Source organism: Salminus brasiliensis, chromosome 21, assembly GCF_030463535.1.
Source record: "Salminus brasiliensis chromosome 21, fSalBra1.hap2, whole genome shotgun sequence".
NCBI classification, from domain to species: Eukaryota; Metazoa; Chordata; class Actinopteri; order Characiformes; family Bryconidae; genus Salminus; species Salminus brasiliensis.
The window spans coordinates 6,180,512-6,202,557 of NC_132898.1; the positions used below are offsets into that span (position 1 = coordinate 6,180,512).

Genomic DNA, 22,046 nt, shown 5'->3' on the forward strand with positions numbered 1-22,046 from the left:
ACTTAAAATATATATGGCCTAGCATTGTCAAGCTGATCCCTACATAAATAGTCTGAATTTAACTTTCTATGCTTAATTACCTTTGGTCACTAGTGACCCATGACCTCAGTTTCACCCTCTAACTTAGCATCACTGTCACTCAAAACGGGTTTGCTTATACCGTGTACACATTACATGACTTCCAAAATGGTCAGATTTGCTGTACTGTTCACACTACACTGCACACAACAAACAAAAAGTATTGGGACACTTGTACCTCCTTTGTTTCTTCTGAAATCAAAGCTATTAAAAAATATTCTGCTTTTTGTTGGAGTAACTGTAACCTTTTTACTAGATTTTAGAGCACTGCTGTGAGGATTTGATTGCATTCAGTCTAGGCCTATTCAGTAGGCAGCACTTCTCTGTGGGGGCTAGACAAGCTGTGTGTGTGCATTTGCACATCTCTGTCAGCAATGGGTGCAACTTAAAAGTGTGAATGCAATGAATGCATTCATTAGAAGGGGTGTCCACAAACATTTGGACATAGTGAATCTAGATATTGCAGCTTCGAAACAGCTTTCTTTTTAGCACCACAACACTTTATCAACTTGTAATTGTATGAACTTTTCAAGGTGGCATTCAAATCCGTGAAGAACACATATAATTTCCCCCTCTTCCTTTAACCTCTTTACAAGTTTGGAATTGCTCCTTGGAGGCCAATGTGGTGAGGCGTTTACTGAGATTTGGGAAATGCACAGCAGCATAAACCTCTCCATGTGTTTGAGGAGAGTTGCATGCGTGCAGTGTAATTGGGCGGTTGTAAATGGGCATAAGCTGCACTTCGCTGGGCTGGGCACTGTGCCTAAGACTGGGTTTGCTTCCTCTGGAAGATCTAGTAAACTTCTTTTGCTCAGCTATTCCAGTGGTCATGGCCATATTTTGAAAAAGTCTTTATCATTGGCAGCTCAAAATGACTGTGATCTTATATTCCCAGCTTATATTCCCTTTAACAGGATGAGTTTTTGTCTTCCCAGATCGAGATGTTGTCCATGTACATTTACATTAAGATCAGTTTGATCTCCTAATCAAAGCTTCAAACCTCATTTTCAGTAGCTACTGCAAAAAAGTAGTAAAATCCAACATAAGTGGTGTAAATCCAGTAAAACCCAAAAATGTGACTAGCCTGCCGCTGCCAGTGTACAGCATCGGAAAATTAAAACTCTGGAAGTTGCTACTTTTGCCTCTCCCAGGACTACTTGGACCTTCTTGAGATGGAAGGATTCAGGACGGAAACAGGATATTATGGTTTGATAATTGTTCCGAATTTCCAACACTACTGATTCCAAACCGCATGAAACAGTCCTGACATTTTATTGAGAACATTTTGGTTAATCTTCTGGTTGCCAAGGTTGTAGCCAGGACACTGGTTGTGATAGAACTTTCCATCACTGCTCCATTAAAAAACACAGCATACCCTTTTTGCCGTCGTCTGTCTACCTTCATAATATAAATGTCAATGGTGTGTAAAAAGTATCCCAGATCAGTATTCTCACTCTGGGAAGCTTGATGAAGATGGGACCAAATGTGAACCCTGTATCCAGGTTTCTGAGCGGCCTGTTTTTGCTCTTTCTGTCAGATGTCAACGAGTGTGAGGAGACTAATGGAGGATGTGAGGTGTTATGCTGTAACACTATTGGCAGCTTCTACTGCAAGTGTCCCTCGGGCCAGGAACTCAAAGAGGACGGCAAGACCTGCCAAGGTAAGCTCCATACGTCTTCTGTTAGCGAATGAGTGTTGCATGTTTGAAACCTCATCTGGGGTGACCTTTTGTCGTTTAAAAAGGTCTAGTCTAAGGAGTTTAGATATGGACCCAGGGGACGTGGTCCTGTGCACTGTATTCACACTAGACTTTTGATACTTGTTCAAGGCCTGGAGTCCTAAAGTTTCTCAAAGAAACTCTGTGTGCCATGCATGCTGTACATATATACACACACTCATCAAAACCACCTCCCTGTTTTTCCACGCTCACAGTCTAACAGCTCCACTTCCTATATAGAAGCACTGTGTAGTTCTAGAATTACAGACTGTAGTCCATCAGTTTCTCTGCACATTTTGTTAGTCAGCCTCCTTTCACCCTTTTCTTTAATGGTCAGGACCCCACAGGACTGATCACCACAGAGCAGGTAGTATTTGGGTGGTGGATCATTCTCAGCACTGCAGTGACACTGACATGGTGGTGGTGGTGTGTTAGTGTGTGTTGCGCTTGTACTAGTGGATCAGACACAGCAGTGCTGTTGGAGTTTTTAAACACTGTGTCCTCTCACTGTCCACCCCTACCTAGTTGGTCCACCAACCAACCATCCAGTTTGTTTATGTTGGACACTCTAGTCCTTCATCAGTACTGACGGGATGTAGCCAACAGGGCGCTGTTGGCTGGATCTCTCAGGTTTGTGGACTATTCTCAGTCCAGCAGTGACGCTAAGTGTCCAGCAGCACTGCTGTGTCTGATCCATTCATACCAACACAACATAGCACCACCATGTCAGTGTCTCTGCAGTGCTGAGAATGACCCACCACCCACATACTACCTGATCTGGTGGTCCTGAGGGGTCCTCAGCATTGAAGAACAGGAGGGTGAAAGGATGCTACAGAACAGAACTACAAAATGCTCCTATATGGTAAATAGAGCTGATGGGAGCTTAATGAAATGCCCCAGTCTCTATGGTTTAGATGATGCTCATTCATGAAGTATGTAACCACCGTTACAAAACTAACCTCAATGCAGCCACTGCTTAGCTGTATACACCCCTAACTGCGGTGTTTCCAGTAATAGAAAGATGTGAAACACAATACTTACTGGGGTAAATAATGTCCTGCTGTTTTGCTTTATTTGTGTATATCTGGAAAGAGTTGAGATGAGATCAGTGTTTCGCCACTGATAGTAAAGTAGTGTTTGTAAATTGCCACAGCTTATCCGAAGTTTAGATTTCCTTAAGCCACTGTAGTCATGTGCAATGGACAAATGAGGCACCATGTAAAATCTTTCAATCTGTATATTTCATTAGTGCGTGACTAAAACACTATGCTCTGGGCTTCAGAGTGGCGCAGTGGTTCAGTCCCTGGTGATGCCTCTGCTCTTTGGGTGGATAGGATGGCCTTCCCTCTCCTCCTTCCCTCTGTTATGCTAGCCAGAACTGACAGTTGACATTCATTTTCTGCTGTCCAGATAATCCCTGCTTCAGCGACAGTTCAAAAAGATGCATAAAGTAGTGCTGTATGTGACTCAGAGGAAGCGCATGCTACCCTTCACCCTCCTAGCACTGGTGGCATCATGTGACAGGGGAATTGGAAATGACTACAGATCACTTGTCAATGAATTGGACAGTGTAGAATCCTGTACCTATTGTACTATTATATAGAAACCTCTTCACTACAGCCTCAGGACACTGGAACCCAATATGTTAACCAAATGAAGTTGGACATATTGGCTGTGTAGTTAGATTCTTCTTTATGGCTGTATTAAAATTAAGTAAATTAACTTTAAATGAAGTGAAATTAAGTAGGAAAGGGTGTGATGTGTTGCCAGTTATTGTTATGAAGTTATCTAAAGATTTTAGAAGAATTCTGAACATTAGCATTGCCTCCACGTTGGTCCACATTGGTGAGCATATTCAGAGCTAAGAGCTTGCCTTCATCTCCATATCTACTTCTGTGTGACTGTGTTATGTAATGGTAAGTGGCTTTTTACTTTTTCTTAATGATCAGACTAATGTCCAAATATTATTTTTAGCTTTCTGAGTCGAAGAGCCACACCAACCTGTATAAAAAGAGCATATTCTGCCAGCTTTACTCATATAAAAGAACTCTATTTGTATAAATACTGTGTGATCACATGATGGATATGAACTGCTATTTATCAGTTTATAGATCTGAGCCATTTGCCAGCTTATAATGCTTCCACTGTGAACTCAGGACTAAATTCTGAGCGTCAGCACTCAGAGTGCCAGCAGTGTAGCGGGAGTTCGAATTCAGATGCCAGGATTTCTTCCCAGCTTGCTTCTTTTCCCTGTTCCATGAAACCGTAGTTTCTGACTGTTTGTGTCATTCTCAGTTCTAACTTCGCCATGTTTGTTCCACTGTAGCCAATGTGTCGGTTCACTTACATACAGCATTTGAGCTTGTAAAGCGAACCATAAACAAACTATCGGTTAAGTCACTCACTTCTTTGCTTATCTTGAGTTATGCTAAAGGTCCTGATGTTTCTGGAAACCACTCTTATTTTATGGCATTGGTGTTAAAATGCACACACAGCTTGTATAATCTCCATGTAAAAGCTTTGAGGAATAAAACATCACGCTCCAGAGCAGCTGCACATGCCAAGTGTCAGATACAGGGCTATTAAACCCTCCAGTACTGGGCTGTGAAGTGGTGAAACGGTGTTCTCTTGAGTTATAGAGCTCCATCCAATACTTTTGGGATGAGTTGGAGTGGAGTTTGTCAGCCAGAACTAATTATCTGACATCAGTACCCTACCACACTAGGGCTTGTGTGGTTGAATGCAATCAGATCCTCACTACAGTGTTCCGACCTGAAGAGTATAAGCTGTTCCTGCAAATATTGACCAAATTTTCCTTACTAATTTTAGATAGCTAATTACCCAACCCAGTCGTTAGTACTCAGCAGCATGCAGCATTACCCAGGATTCAAACTGGTGATTTTTGGGTCATAGTGAAGCATAAGATTTTTTATAGGACCATCTAAACATGCCTGATGCCTTTGGAAAACAAGTCCTGAGATGCTGACGTTAAAATATTACTTTTTAGCTGCAATGAGCAAAGGTATGTTTGGAGAAACCTGGGGTGCAGCATTTAATGTAGAGAACACCTTTCCAACTGTTAAGCAGGGGGATGGATTGATCATGCTTTGGGCTTGTGTTGCAGCCAGTGGCACAGGGACCATTTCATCAGTAAAGAGAAGAATGGATTTAGTTAAATGATAAGAGGATGGCTTCTACAGCAGGATGATACTCCTAAGCACACCTCAAAATACACACTGGGCATCCTCAAAAGGCGTAAGCTGAAAGTTTTGCCATGGCCTCACAGTCCACCAGCCTAAACTCAAATCATAGAAATTCTGTGGATAGATCTCAAAAGAACTCACAGAACTATAGAAAGCTTTTTGAAGAAGAAAAGGTGAAAGTCATTACTGGCAATAGCTCCAACCTGCAAGAGTTTTAACACTTTCCAGCTCCTTGTCAGTTGTAAAGAAATGATTTGATTGGACGTTCCAGACCCCATCAGCTTCTTATCTTCCTCTGACCGTATCCAGTATCTCCCCAAACCACCTCCCTGACTTACTTCTGGAATGTGTATTCTAATCGACCCCAGACTTGACTTAAGGGCATGAAAGATTACTCTTCCCCAGCAGACATGTCGGCATGTAGGCACGTGGCACCTAACGACGAGTCTGGAGTGGGTCAGGCTTGAACAAGCAACTGGGCTTTGTCTGGTTGAAAGGTCCATCTTACACATGTCACAGATCTATTAATGAGACACTTTGTAATGTGTTTTGGGTGAAGTTCATATCAGCTCCACAGCTTAGGCCAAGTTTGAGGAGTCTGCGTGAAGAAGCTGTTTGAAGTCTGGAAATGAGCTGGTGTGAAGGTGCAGGTGATAAGAACATTCACCAATAATCTAGAATTAAAGGTACATGAACAAACTGGGGTAGAAGAAACATATGCCAGTTTTCTGAGCAGATCACTATGGTTTCAACACAACATTGTTGGGTTTGATTGTGTGATTAAGGCTTGTGTACAGTTTTGTGAGTTTTGTAGTTTGTGGGGTGCAACAGTTTGTGCACCATTCTTATATCAAGAGTTCATTAGTAACAAAAACAACCCCCCTTAGATATGGCAGCAGCCACTTCTGCCACAACAGACTAGCAACCTCCTGGAACACCATAGCAACTGCTTAGCAACCACCTAGCAACTACTAAGCAAGTCTATAGCAACCAGCACCCTGGCACAGCAACCAGCTGGCAACACCATAGCAACCACCAAGTAGTACCATAGGTCCACCTAGCACATTAACCATCTGGGATACCATAGCAGCCATCTTGCAACCCCATATCAAACACCTGGGATATTAAGTAACTGCCTGGGATAACACCTGGCAGCACCACCTGGGATACCATAGCAACCATGTAGCAACAACATAGCAACCAAATAGCAGCACTAGATTAACAAACTTAGCAACTATCTAGCAACCCCATAGCAAACACCTGGGATATTAAAGTAACTGCCTGGGATAACACCTGGCAGCACTATAGAAACCACCTAGCACATCTACCATCTGGGATACCATAGCAACCCCTAGCAACACCATAGCAACCAAATAGCAGCACTGTATTAACTACTTAGCAACAACCTAGCAACCGCATAACAAACACCTGGAAACTTAGAATACCTGTCTGGGATACCATTATAACCACATAGTAACCAAAAAACCCACAGATGCCTTCTACCAACCCCATAGCAACCACCTGGGATTCTTCTGCAACTGCATAGCAAGAACCTAGTAACCACCTGGCACATCATAGCAACCACCTAGCAAAAACAGTTTCACCCTAGTGACCACACAGCAGCACTGAAACTGTGCTTTCCCTAGCTACCATTTTCCTTTGATTGCGTTCATATTCTGCACAGCATTCTTAGATAAAAGAAAAGAAGAGCGCACTGAAGACGCTGAGGAATGCAAGATCAAACACCTGTAACTTCTGTCTCATCACATGCCGAGAGCGGGCAGCAAATAGTACTCATGTGTGCAGCTCATCCTTTAAAGCGATGACGCAGTCTTAAAGATTTGGGCGTCTCTGTGATGTTTGATTTGTCTCATTACCTGTAATGGATGCGTGTGGGAGCGTAGTCAATCAACTCGAAAATGTCAAAACTTGTTATCTGTATTTTGAAAGCATATTTATGACATGAAAACTGATGTGGAAAGAAGTCATTTTGCTGCCAGTATGTAGTGCTACTTTTTTATCCGGTGTGCAATTTTCATGTCAGCATGATCAATAAAGGCTGTCCGAAGCTAGGCCAAGATATGCCTAGCTAGTGTGCCTTGTTAGTTAGCAAACTGTGATCTTAAAAGTGCACACAGATGTGCATTCCCACCCTGAACATGAATGAATCGGGGTGGAAATGTGAGTGGAGTGGTACATCTGTTAGAACCTCAAGACAGTGCGTTAGCCTCCTCCAGCTGGGATCAGGGGTGGGAACAGTAACAACTGTGAGGGGTGCAAGGTACTTTAATTAAACACACAAGGCTTTACAGGACACAAACACGTGGATCACGTCAGACCAGACAAATAGATGAACAGACAGACACGGTGGTGATAAGGGGCAGAGGGAAGAGGAGAACATGGACGGTACCAAAATGACAGGAAATAAGAAAACATTACACTAACCTGACTACAGCAATAAACCCACAGCTACACTGGGCTAGACTAACAAATACAGGGGGTGGTACCCACCCTTTAACCTGATGTGTTTAGACAATCTTGTCGCTAGGTGGGCACAATGTAGGTGCGCACACATCTACCCTGTTCCCTCTTCCTAGGAGATGGTCATCAACCAACAAACAAGCCTAGTAGCCTAGACTGCCACCAACCACCCAACAATGAGCCAGGAAGCTAACAGGCTTACTTCATGGAACAGCTTAAATACTAATGGTCCCACCCCGCCCCCATTTGGACCAGCAGGGTTCTTCTGATTGGCAGGTTGTAGAAGGGTCATTGAAGGCCTGTCTCTCACCTATGAGCAAAGAGGTCTGCACTGCTGCAGCTCCAGTAAGCTCCACCCACTCACACCGAGGTTAGAAGGAGTGTTTCAGCTTGGACTACTTTCTTCTTGTTGATTGAGGCACAATACAGGATGACCCATAAGAATAAAGATGCTTTACTAAAAGACAAAGACAAGCCTAAAATACAACAAGCAACCTCTTCTGTCTCAAGGCCGTGTGCATCGCCATGGTAACATAAACAGATGCTGTACACTAGTGATAGAGGCCTGTCAGTCACGCACGTCCATTAGAATATTAAAACCACGCCCAGGACCTTCTCAGAGAGGCGGTTTGGTGGTTTATGAGGCTTTAAATGTAATTTTCAAAAATTCTTCCTAATAGATTGAATTATGGGAAGAATGTTGAGTTTCAAAGCCTACAGTATGTGTGACTGGCAGTTGGGGCCGATAAATGTATTACATTTTTATATAAAAGAATTGATTAAATGGATGTACCTGAAATCTTATGAATGTAGTTCAAGACTGAGACAGGAGTGCAAAGTTGGAGAAAAGGAGGGGTATGGGTAGAACATTGTGGAGGAGGTCTAAGAGAGAGAGGGAGAGAGAGAGGGCTAAAGGAAGTCCTAATATATGTATATGAGGGAAAGAGAGGGGGGGGGTGGAAGGAAAATAAAAACTCATGGTCCTCATTTTTCTTCTCTGACAACTCAAATTCACTCTGTCTTCACCGTGACTGCTGCCTCCCTGACTGCTGCACGTATCTACACTCACGTTCATCATCCTGACCGAAAGGTTCCTCACCATGTTATCACCCAGGTGGTGGCTCCTGTGTCTTGTCAGCACTGGACTTTATCTCTTCCCTGTCCAGAGTGCCTATTATTCTGGCTATTGGCAACCGTTCAGGAACTGCTATAGGCCTCCGTGCTTCCATGTGTATAACAGGTTCAACATGGGATACCTGAGACAAGGTCAGTGTTGTTGTTGTTTTTTTTTATTAAATCCTTATCCTTGTCAGATGCTCTTCTAAGATATTCTTCTAAGAAGAACAACGCCATTGAAGAACACTTCTGGTTTATTTTTAAGGAAGTTTTTTGAAAGAAAATAATATTTCATGTGAGATTAATGATAACATTTCTGGTTACTTAACAACTGTTTGTGTAGTTCTTCATCCGTTCTTTAGATGCCTTCACTCTCCATCATCTCATGGCTCTCAAGTAGTTGCAGACAGCTTTTGAAATGCTATGTCTGGTTGTGTATGTGTGTGGTTCTAATCTACTGAAAGATGCATTGGGCAGAAAGCCCGGTTTGGACTTCTTGCAGGCGGCGTGCTTCTCCACTCAGAGACACAAGCTCAGTTTTATCATTCACTCCCAGTGTACCACCCAGATAGGCCCGCCACTCCAGTCTTTAGTGCAGTGATACTGTCAGGCATTTCCCTCATAATACTCAGGGAGGATGGAAGGTTTATCTGTGCTGAGGTTGCAGCAAGTGCATACTTGGCTGGCCTTATATCTTACTCAGCCAAGTAGACCTCAGTGTTGGCTATCACAGTTAGTAAAACTGTAAGGACATGAAGACAGAAAATACAGTTTCTTTTACAGAATGCCCTCCCTGTTACCTTCCTGGATGTGTTTATTTTGGACGTTAGACGCAGACGTGGAGGTTTACGTTAGAATAGCTTACAGCAGTGGTTCAAAGAGGCTGGATGTGCTGAAGTTCAGAACGTTCTTCTCATTTTCCTGCAAATTCTTGCTGTTGTTTCTCTACACTGATCAGCCATAATATTACCATTAAACCACTGACAGGTGAAATAGCAAGTGAATAGCAGTGATTATCTTGTTAAAGTGGCATCTGTCAAAGTGTGGAATATATATTTTAGGCAGCAAGTGAAGGTCAGAAGGTGATATGTTGAAAGAAGGAAAAATGGGCCAGCATAAGAATCTGAGACACTTTGACAAGGGCCAAATTGTGATGGCTAGATGACCAGGTCAGAACTTCTCCCAAACACCAGCAAGGTCTTGTGGGGTGTTCCTGGTATGCAGTTGTCTGTACCTATCAAAAGTGCTCCAATAAAGGACTTGAACGAGTGAATAGGGGAGTTAAGAGTAGCCAGTCTGGTCGGATTCCTTTAAAAAAACAAGATTCTCAGACCACAGTGATAACATTTTCAATAAGTTTAAACAAGGACAACCTACAAACTGATTAAAAGTTCTTCAACAGAATTTCTCAGCTTGTTTCAATTGAATTTAAATGTGGGAAATTATGTTTAAAGGGACAACATAGAGGACCCTGCATGAATAGGGTCCACAACAAGTAGTGGAAAGCCAAGAGCCTGCTGTGACAACCACATATTATATTGTCGTTGTCCAATGAAAAACATGTATCTCAAAAATGGTGACTTTACAGCATAAGGCAAAGATGTTCTGAGCTTTGAATGGAAATTAATGTACAATAAGAGTTTATTTCAAGTAATTTAGTGCATTTCTATTGGTCCATTCATCCAAAATGATTCACACAGTGTACAGAAGACCTGCAGTGTTCCAAACATGGAGATGTTTACACTAAGGATTACTAGTCGGTAACGACATGCAAAGCAGTGCAAACTGGCTGAGTTGTTCGTAAGTTACATAACAGTGGGGGAAAGGAGTAGGAGAAGTAGGTTGAAACTAGAGTTCTGGGGCAGTGTTCTGCTCTTTCTGTGTGAAAACACTGAGAAAATGCAAGATGACTGTTGACTGGAGAGTTCCTGTGTTCTTCAGATGTTCATAACTGAAGAAAACAATGGCTTTTCACCAGAAAGGAATTTCACCAGAAAAATAACAGATGGCTTTACACGTAACTCCTGTCACCAAGACGAATCAGTGATGAAGTGATCTGGAGTCTGCTTACATTAGAGAGGCAGGTGGTGCTCCACTAAACTTCCACTGAATCTCGCTGCACTTATATCTAACATTGATGTTTCCTCTCCATGATATTTCCTCTGTTTCTTGGTCTTGGTCTGCCGCTAACATTAATTAATCTATTGACTACTTTATGGATTAATCTCAATGATTAATTATCCTCCAAAATGTTTCTTTTATTTTGATACTATAAACTTTGTCACTGTCTCATCATGCGTGATATTTCCTCTGTTTTTACTTGGTCTGCCGCTAACATAAATTTTTCAATCGATTAATCTATTGACTCCTTTATCGATTAATCTCAATGATTAATTATCTTCCAAAATGTTTCTTTTATCTTGGCACTATAAACTTTGTCACTGTATAAGGCAGGAAAAAGGTAAAAATTTATATGTTAAAGTGTAACTGTAGGTTTAGACAGGAAACTCCAGTGTTATCATCAGCAGTGTAGTGGGGTATTTATACCTCTTATCAAAGTGTTTGTGCTCTAGTGTATTAATGACTTTCCTTACAAGTTATGGTGGTGTTGCCGTTTCTTGTGGTCCATTGTCCAAAATAGAGCATGTGTATTTTCTCCTCAGCTCATTGTGTGTTGCACGAGTGCTGCCGTGGTATGCCATCGGATCGATGTACAAACTACCTATTTGATTTGTGCTCATTTTAAGTATTCCCGGACTTTCAACACCTTGGATCTTTGGAAACTTTAAAAAAAACTATTTTGCAATCGATTTAGACTCTGCAGCCACCATTCATTTTTTAAGAACAGTAGCTCTGTTGGAGCCGACTGATGACTGGAACCAAAAATAACTAACCACATGCAGCGATCACATAGTGTTATTTGAGCTAAAGTGATTTAAACACCTAAATTAACAACAAAAAATAAAAATAAAATAATAAAAAAAAAAAATGTGTATATATATATATATATATATATAATTTGTTGGTTTAAAATATTGTTAGACAGTGTTGTCACTCAACTCTTCTTCATTTCTGTGTACTATATGTGTTGTATTCTATTCCAGTGTTCCAGTAGACCACAGTGAAATGACCAAATTCCCCTTCAGTTTAAGATCATGCTGGTTTAGTTTGGAACTGATGGTGGAGAAATGGAGCGCAGGAGCACGAAAGAGTGATATTAAATCAGCTTAAATGTCCCTGTGTGATCCTTTTCGTCCCACACCAATTAAATCCAATGTTTTTTTTTAAAACTATTTGTGGAGAAGAGCCCCACATTTTTCTGTAATTTAGTTAAAGCCCCAAATCAAACAAAAGTATGCTGTGTGAATGGAAACTAAGCTGTAAGTCTGGCAGCTCTCCTGCATGGAGTCGCAGTCTGTGCTTGCAGGGGTTGAGTTTACAGCTCCAGCTCCACAGTTTTGGTACTACAGCATGTGGGGGGTAGAAAAAGTGCTTATAGTAAAGGTTAGCTTGGTGGGTCTGAAGACCTGTGAAGCCCATAGACACTTTAAGAGCTATGCTTTACTAAAATGCTGTTTAAAGGTGAACTACAGCCTCTAGTGGAGCTTCAGTGGGTGCCATGGGTGCGGCTCACTCATGGCCAACTGTATAGACAAGCTTTTGGAACATATTATTTAGGTAGAGTATTGTTTTAGGTTGATTAAATCTGCTAGTATGAAACATTTCTGGCCCTTGTTTGCGTGGATGCGCTCTTTGAACTATTCTTCATTTGCTTCATGGGCTCATGCAGAGCATTTTTCATCTGACAGAAAAGTAAAACACATAATCATATCCTAATAACAGGACAACGTGCTATTACACACACTGATTAAAGAGGGCTTGCAGTCTTCATTTTGACCTGCCCTGTCAAATCTAAATCTAATATTGGGTCTTTAAATCAGGTTGTCCAAATACATCATACCACAGAGGAAAGAGATTCCTGAAGACCTTAAAAAAAGGTTGTGGATGCCTGTCAGTCTGGGAAAGGTTACAAAGCCACAAGGCTCTAGGTCTCCACTGAACCACAATTACTGTCCAAGAGAACTGTGGAACGGTTATCAGTCTTTCCATGTGGGGAAATCCTCCTAAAATCTGTCAGGTTTAAAATCATACAAGTGACATAAAGTGACAAATATCCAAGAACAAAAATAGCAGGGTCAAAGGTCAATGTTCATTACTTAACCATATCTGGGATCCATGATGGAATAGCACAATAGAAATTATTCCTCACCAAGAAGAATATAAATGCTCATGCTCAAATGTGAAAAAACCTAACACTGCTTTTCAAAGTAAGAACCTCATACTATCTGTGAAACATGGTGGTGGAAGTGTGATGGTTTGAGAAAGCTTTGCAGCATCATTACCTCCTTGATGCCCTGCTGCCATTGAGGGAACTATGAATTCTGTTTTGCATTAGTGAATTCTTTAAGACATTGTGATCGTCAAGTCATCTGTTTGTGAGCTGGAGCTGGAGCTCAAGCAGTTGGGTCATGCAACAAGACAATGATCCAAAGCACCCATGCAAGTCTACTTTACAGAGATTAAACAATAAGAAATGTACATTTTTGGATTGGCCTAGTCAAAGATTCTAACTAAATCCTACTAAAATGTGGGAATACCCTTTCAGTCTCTGCATCTACTGTAGCGTTTTCACATGTACAGTTTCAGAGAGCTTACAAATATTGCTTATGTGCTTTGATAGAATGGTGAGTAAACCTAATCAAGTTTCACATAGGTAAATCTATCAGACAGTTTCTATTAGCCCCCATATTTACTTTCCTTTCAACGCCAGGTATCCTACAGAGGCAAGAATTCTCCCGACTGCATTTACATACTGTAGGTTATTAATGGCACACATCTGGCCAATTGGCAAACACACAAAACAACATTCCCTGAGCTAAACTAACAGTGTGTCTGTTGAGTTTCATGGAAGTGGTTTTGTTTATGATTGACTGAGTGATTGAAATGAAGTTGCAAAGCCTTTCTATAAAGTGACTTGTAAACCATTTGGCATTCATTACCCAAGGATGGCTCCTGATGAAAAAATGGTGCCAGGAAAAACAAGATAAAGGTCCTGCAGCGGTGGCATGAAGATACAGTATCACAAGCCTAGTCGTTAAAGTATAGTTATATGGGCAAAAGTTATGCTCACACTAGCCTTTTGGTTCCCTTTGGAGGGAACAGTGCTTACATTGGCACAAGAGATTGCAGATTTAGTTTGAAGAGAAAGCAGAGACACACGGGGCAAGAGACTTACCCATGTGTGGATCCAGCTGGTGAAGAATGAGTCATTTTAGGATTGCGTCCTTCCCAATGGGAAATGTCACCCTCAGGAGCTGGCAGCTCCTCTCTCCGCACCGCCAAACAAAAGAGAAACCGCACTGACTGCACCTCCAGTAGGTTGCATGTTTGAATCCCTCATTTGTTTTCTCTGGACCGGACAGACAAGCTTGAAACCAGGCGTAATGGTCCTAACCTGATCTAGGAAAGCCTTGTTTATCTTTACTTTTGTGGTATTTAGCATCTATCATTTAAAGAAGGCAGGTTTCAGCCACCAGTAGAAAGCAGTAGCTGTGTTTACATGCAAAGATTTTCTCCAATCCAGATCACGGATTAAGACTGAGGTGCTCATACAGACACTCTGCTCATCAATATGATGAAAATCTATGTTTACATGCATATTTCAATCCAAATTTGATGTGTGGAGTAGCACCTAGTGTACACATTACCATGGCAGTGAGCGTCACACGAGTCCAGGCAAAGTAAGATAAGCAGCACTAGGTTACCTGAGCTTTTAATTGGTGTGTTTGTTTGTTTTTTCATTGTTTTTAAATGATGTACTTCACATTCACTTGTTAAACAAGGACACAACAGTCATTCATGATTTTATGAGACTTGGTGAAAGATTATCTGTTCTAGTGTTGCTGTTGCCATGTACAAGCTAGGTTCTTGCGCCACATTATCATGTGCAGAGTGATCTTAAACGTTACGATTGGGAATTTAATCACATACAGGTGCTTACATGACTATTATTATTACCATATCATGCCCATATGGGGCCTGTATGTCCATGTGTGCCATGTTGGCCCCACCAGGGTTAGTGATGTGACCAGGAGGGGCCCCATCTGTGGGCCCCAGCATGTGACCAGCACGGGCCCCATCTGTGTTGTACACTGTGCATGGGGCCTAGATGTGTCCCAAATGGGTCCCAGTAACAACACATTTAAAAACCGGCTCATAGCCCATGCCCACCTGGAACCCTCCTAGCCCACATTCCACCCATGTAAACCCCATTAACAGACTATCAGGCTGCATGTAAACTTGGCTAGTGCAAATCTTTCTGAGTAGCGCTTGTAAGCACAGCTGCTTATATCGTGAGTAATGGGTGTTAAAGGGAAGCCTCAAATGAATGCAGGTTTTCTGTTATTGCCTCAGTACAGTGCTCTGTTTTGTGGCTTGTAGTTAGTAGCATAACTTCGATGCCAGTTAACTTTACATCAAATTTTTCATATTTCAAATGAAATCTTCTGTTTTATTCTTTTCAGCTCTATTTCTTTCTTAATAAGCCAGTCTTTCTTTTTGAGGAACACAGTGCACAGAAAAGACAGATGTTTGAAATTGCTCTGCCAGAACAGGGCATTTTCTGGCTCAGTTCTTTATACTGGTATTTTAAACAGCTAACATATTTATGGTGCTTTTGTAAAAGTAGTCTTCTGGTCAAATGGTTTCCCCATATTCACTCTCCTTCATTGTTAAAGGTTCCCTAGAATGGAAAACTGTATTTTCCTTGGCATAGTTGACTAATGAGATTTCGCTACAAACCATGGCAAACCATGAACCTCAAACACTGTTTCTAAAACATCTTTTCATTCAAAGAAAATACAAAACAACCAAAACCAAGCAGTAAAAAGGGGCAATTCCAAAACCCCAAACATGTAGCCAAGACACAAGACACAACCCCAAAATGTAGCCAAGCCCAGCCCACTAATGAAAGCTCCATATTTTAAATAAGCGAATAACCTGATTTCAAAGTGCTGTTGTTTGATTATTTTATTATTATTTATTATAAAATGCAACAAATAGGATCTAACAAAGCCAACAAAGCATTCCCAAACCTTTACACTAACACCAAAACACTTCATGGCTGGTACAAGGTTCTTACTATAAAAAGTCAACAATTTTTCTTGAGTTTGTGTCTCAAACTACTGCTGTGGTGAATGAAACAAAAGAAAAGTGGTATGTTTTAATCATCAGTGGTGGGATATCGTTACCCTGACCTACAAGAACAATAATAAGCACTTGCCAATCTAAATTGTGTTTTTAATGTGATTCCACACTCTCTGAGACAGGACCAGCGCTCAACCATCATGTCCTCATTCTGTTGTAAGTATTATTATAGCCATAGAAAACGTAGCACTGTTTAAAATCCACAGATTTGCTCAATTTGACCAGCATGAAAAAGCACTTTTTATGCATGACCATATTATCATACACTTATATAGACGTACTTGTGTGATTTCTGGCACTGTATGTCATACTGATATCTATAAAATAGCAGGTTTTCCTCGCCGTATTTAATCTGGCCTTTGGGTCCTTTAAGTGTTTGCATTGTACTTGTTTCTTATATCCCTCAAGAATGGCTATAAAATACTGTATGTTTGTGCACTACTGTTAGTCTTACCGCCAAACTTTCTTGAGCAATTTTTGCAAGTTTGTCCGCTGAAGTCATGGGAATGTAGTCTAACTGCTCTTTTGCAGCGACGCTGGCCTTCTAAATGAGCCATGGCCCCTATAAATCTGATCTGAGTTCAGTTCTTGCAGAAGGACAATGTCTCTGTAAATGGAGCATGGCCTGCTCAGCTCTGATCTCTGTGGAAGTCTGCTTTGAAAGTCATAAAGCTATTAGCAACCCCTCTGATTCTCAATGAGCCGTGAATGAAGGCATAAGTCAGAGTGAGTTTGCAAAGTTTTTACCGGTTCCGCACAGAGCATGAAAACCAAACAGCCACTTTTCTTCATTTGTTTTCAATCATACTGGCTGGTTGGATGGAATGCATGCACAGACTCACCGATTCATGATGTCACTAATCATCCTGTTCACATTCATTTTGAAAGTTTTCAGAATTGCCTGAAGTATTGGAAGATGTAGGCAGTGCTGTTCAGGTGGCTGCAGGATGACATATTCTGTATTTTTCATAGCAGATGTGGGAGATTAGATCTTACATCAGTAATGCTGCTCAGATTGCGTGAACTTTATCTCTGTCTCTTCAGGAAGTGTGTGTTTGAGGAATCAATACAACATCTGCACTCTTTATATTACTTTTTTCATATATAAAATATTGATATATTTTTATTATTTTTTTAAATTTGTGTTTCACATTTTATGTTTTTTATGTTTTAATGCTTTTTGTAATGCTTTTAATATATATATAATTTTAGTGAAAACAAACATTTGTATATAAAATGATTTACTGTAATTGTAATTGTGATAAACTGTAATTTTCTCTGTTCTAGTGTATGCCTTTTAATTACATATTAGTAGTAATTTTGCAAGCTTGTGCATTTGATTTTCCTGCAGATATTGATGAATGCCAGGTCCATAACGGAGGCTGCCAACACAAGTGTGTGAACACCAGAGGCTCCTACCACTGCCAGTGTAATGCGGGCTTCCGCCTGCATGTGGACGGACGTACCTGCATCAGTAAGTAATACATAGTCGTTTTAAGCATTTCCATTGTAATGTTGTTTATTATACATATATTTTATCTAAATATTATGCAGAAATATTTTACACAACAGTGCTTAAAATACTATACCCAATAATATGTACAATATTATAGAAAACAAATCGTTTTTGTTCAGGAAAATGTTTTGGCTTGTTGCTGCTGAACTGCAAGATGCGAATATAAATGTTAAAGTTCTATTTGACACCATATACCAGTGGTTCTTAAACCAGTCCTGATAAACAACTACTCTACTCTAGTTCTGCTCACCTTTTTCCACCACGCCTGCTTCCAAGGGTTTGTTTCTTATGTCTTTCTTTCTTTCATTTCATATTAAATGGTTTATGATAATTAAAGTGAATACAGTCTGAAGTGGACTTCTGCTGTGGACACTGCCCATAACATATCTAGCCATGCTAAACCTAACTTCCCAACAGTCTATTTAATGCTATTTAGAGCTATTTATACCAAGCTGACTAGCTTTCCAACACAAAAACAACCAATACAAAAAGACTGGGGTGTTGTGGGACACCACACAGTACATTTGCCAGTGTTAAATCAACACTGTTAGAGTTAAATGAACACTATTGGTTTTAAAATGGAACAAGACACAAGTTTAAACTTGTGGAAAACTTTATTATTATAATGCTCCAGTGGATGCTTGTGAGACTGTCAGGTAAGATGTTAGCCTTAGAGCTAACCCAAGAGCCTCACTAGCACCTGCCACTTCACCTGAGCTTTATAACCAAGCCATTGTTAGCCATTCTCCGGGTTAGTTGTGGTGTTGATTTTCTCCCCACGAAATGATAAGAGCAGATGTATGGAGGTTTGGGTGGATGTTTTAAATTTAGTGTCTTCAACCTCAGATGCAGATTCTCTTCTATGGAAGGCGGTGGATTTTGTCCTGGCCTTGGTGTGGCATGAGTGAGAGGAACTTGTGGGAAAGCCACTATTCTCACCATGATATCTTTTCTGCAGATAAATGATAGGAGCAATGAACAGGCTATGGTGCACATGGACGTTAATTGAAATTGACCATATTATTTGAAGGTGTTCATCCGATAATCATGGATGACATGCAGCATAATGAAATTCAGCTTTCCTTCTCTCTGCCGGGAAATCAGAAAGATGTTTTCACTGCAGTCCGCACCTGTGTCCATCACAAAACGCCAGAGCAATTACACTTAACAATTTCACTTTCCACAGTGTTTCTCCGGAGAGACGGGAAGAGATCAGGGGAAGGAAGGAGATTCTTGTCTAGCACAGTTTGAGTCTCATCATTATGTGGTCATCTAATCAGATGTGCGACCCTCCACTGTATTTGTACAAGGTTACTCAACTGCAGACTCACAGGAGATGGATCTGTAATTGTTGTAATAGAGATCATCGGAACTGAAATGAGAATGAACATGTTCTTGGATTGTGGTTCCTTTAGATGTTCTGAGCTTTTGATCAGCTATTACATTAAAGCCACCTGTCTGATATTGTGTAGATCCCCCTCATACCACTAAAACAGCTCTGACCTTCTAAAGGCATCCTGCGGTATCTGCAACCAAGACGTTAGCAGCAGGTCAGCCAGTTGCCCGTCCTTGAACCAAGCCTTTTCACCATTTTTCCTGATTATTCCAGAGAACACAGTTGCACTACTCCACAACTCAATGCCGGGGGCTTTATACCTCTCTAACCCACACCTGGCATTAGGCATGGAACCAATAGGTTCATGTTTATATGCTCCAGAGAGTACTGTTCTATTGGCAGCACCTCTCCACAGGGCTAGACAAGCTGTGTGTGTGCATTTGCATTTGCATCTGTTTTAGCAATGAGTACAACTTAAAGTAGCTGAATACCTTCATTAGAAGGTGTGTCCACATTCAACATTTGGACATATAGGTAATCAATGTTATTTACTAATAAAACAACCTTTGCTTTAATGTTTTGGCAGTGTTCATGCCAGAGCTACGTATTTCAAGGCAGATTGATCTCATTAACGATGTGTGTGTGTGTTTGTCTATGTAGCTGTCCACTCCTGCAGTATAGGCAATGGAGGATGCGAGCATTACTGCGTCCAGCAGACAGCAGCTCACTTCCAGTGCCGCTGTCGACCCAACTACACGCTCGCAGAGGACGGCAAGCACTGCACCTGTGAGTGTGTGTCTACTTTCACTGACTTTCAGCTGTGAAACTTCCCCACGTTCACACCGAGGCTTCTACATTCCGTAACACAACACGTCACCTCACACTTCCAGACGTTTACGTTATTGTCTTCTGGTTGAGAGCAGGGCTCAAACGCGGCCTACGCATATTTGACTTGTGAACTGCCAGTGTGAGGAAGGAAATAGGAGAATATAAGAGTTGTGTGAGAAAATGAGGAATGGGAATACGTCATGTTAGACTGCGCTTCATTTGAATTCGCTGCTAATACTTCAGCTTGCAACACTGTCTCCATCTGGGAGGCGTAAAGGAATACTCTGGTGTATTTCAGGTCACACTCTCTCTGCACTGTCTGTATCGATTATCACAGCACAGGATTTGATGTCTTCTCTTGTACTTTGAGGTTGGCTATCACAGGAGAACTGGGAAAAGCATCGAAATGACTTTTTATGCAACTCGGCCGGTTCTACAGATCCGAGTCTCAGAGATTAGGTTGCAAACACTGAACTGCACCTTTAAAGGAAGGTGCAGCCTGTGCAGAAAGATAACACCGGATTGGCTGCTAATGCTAATTGCTATTGCTGCTAATGCAAAGCTAGTATAGACCTTTCTGTCTTTGTATGTCATATCTGTCTCTGCTCTCTCTCTTACTCATCCTTTCTTTCTCTTTCTCAGTTGAGCTCTTTGCTCTCTCTCTCAGCTCTCTTTCTTTCTCAGTTTAGCTCTCTCTCCCCTCCCTATCTCAGCTCTCTTTCTTTCTCAGTTCACCTCTCTTTCTGCTCTCTCTCTCAGGTCTCTGTTTCTCTGGATGATTCTCAGTCTGCATTCTTGTCTGTGCTTGTGTTCCTGTGGACTTAAGAAATGTCATCAGTCGCAGCCCAAGTACTGCTCCTTCAAAAGCTCACATCTAGCCCAGTACAGTCCGAATACCTAAATGTGTTTTTGTTCCTCCCATGTTATCAAAGATACATCAAGATGTGACTTGTGTGGACATGGCACAGACAGATTTCCCAGAATGCACTGCACACCACACTGCTGTTCCAATTGCAAAATTGCCATACAGCGCCCTCCTGTCTTTTGGAGTTTGTACTCATGAATCGAACTCGCCTACATACACCAGAGTATTCTAGTCCAAACTTGGCTTACTTTGTATTAAGCAGCCCTCTCTCTCTCTCTCTCTCTCTCTCTCTCTCTCTCTCTCTCTCTCTCTTTCTCTCTCTCTCTCTCTCTCTCTTTATCTCTCTCTCTCTCTTTCTCTTTCTCTCTCTCTCCCTCTTTAACTCAAGACAGCACAGCTGTATTCACCATTAGTGTTGAACACAGATGAAATTCGGCCTCTGCCTTTAACCCATCCAAGCAGTGAACACACCCATATACATTAGTGATCAAACACACACACACACACACACACAGTGACAGTGAGCCCATTCCCAGAGCGGTGGGCAGACATTGCAGCGGCGCCCGTGGAGCAGAGGGGGGTGAAGTGCCTTGCCCAACAATGGCAACTTGCTGAACCTGAGTATCGAACCCATAACCCTGTCATTAATAGCCCGTTCTAACCACTGAGCCACCTCTCTCTCTCTCTCACTCTCTCATTAATCAGTTTTAGTCGATAAAGTTCAACATACATTCAGTTTATAACTCAAACTGTATCCTGGTTGTTTTTTGGGAGTGTACATTCAATCTGCCTTCACTGTATAACATACTTCATTCCTCTCCCATTGAAAAGCGCTGACCTGTGCTTAAACACATGAATTTGAATGCTTCTATACCATCCAGCCCCTGGGGTATTCTTCAGATTACATGCATATGTGTGTATGTGTTTGTCTCTCCAGTGGCCGACCCATGTGCAGTCAGGAACGGAGGCTGTTCTCAGGAGTGCCGTATTGACGGAGGGAAGGCCCACTGTGACTGCAGTCCAGGCTTCACGTTAGCGGAGGACGGCAAAACCTGTGAAGGTAAAGTGAGTGATGGTGGCGGTGGTGGGGGTAGTGGCATGACACAGGCTTAGGACTGCTGTAGGTTGTGATGCACTGAACTATAGACTGGATAGATGGAAGGAGCACCATCATTCCAGAGAACACAGTTTCACTGCCCCACAGCTCACTGCTTAGGGGCTTTATACCCCTCTAGTTCACTGTTCAGTGTTTATCTGCTCCAGAGATGGAGCATTAGTATTTTAAGGGGTAGTGCTTCTCTACAGGGACTAGACAAGATATGTGTGTGCATGTGCACATCTGTGTCAGTAATGGGTTGGACTCAAAGTAGCTAAATGCATTTATTAGAAGGGGTGTCCACAAACATTTGGACATATTGTGTAAGAAGGTAATCAGTGTTATTCACTATTAAAACAACATGTTAGATGTCAGGGCGGGTGTGTGTGTGTTTGTTACACATTAATATTAGATCACAGGTAGTCTGTCATGCCAGGATCAGTACTTTCATCACATTGCAGCAATGCATTTCTGCATTCAGAGGCCGCTGTACAGCTTTTCGGTCCTTTAGTTAGTTTGTTAGTTGGGTCTGTTGTTTATTTCA

The 22,046-nt window shown here is 41.6% G+C and overlaps 1 protein-coding gene across 1 annotated transcript in view; it reads left to right on the forward strand.

Moving 5' to 3' along the window:
• Positions 1 to 22,046, forward strand: part of megf6b (multiple EGF-like-domains 6b) — an 83,743-nt gene that overhangs the window by 42,938 nt on the left and 18,759 nt on the right. Inside the window, exons 5-8 of the mRNA XM_072665862.1 lie at positions 1,616 to 1,738; positions 17,213 to 17,335; positions 19,374 to 19,499; positions 21,344 to 21,466. Of these exons, the coding sequence (XP_072521963.1) occupies positions 1,616 to 1,738; positions 17,213 to 17,335; positions 19,374 to 19,499; positions 21,344 to 21,466 (495 nt within the window). The remainder of the gene's footprint in view (positions 1 to 1,615; positions 1,739 to 17,212; positions 17,336 to 19,373; positions 19,500 to 21,343; positions 21,467 to 22,046) is intronic.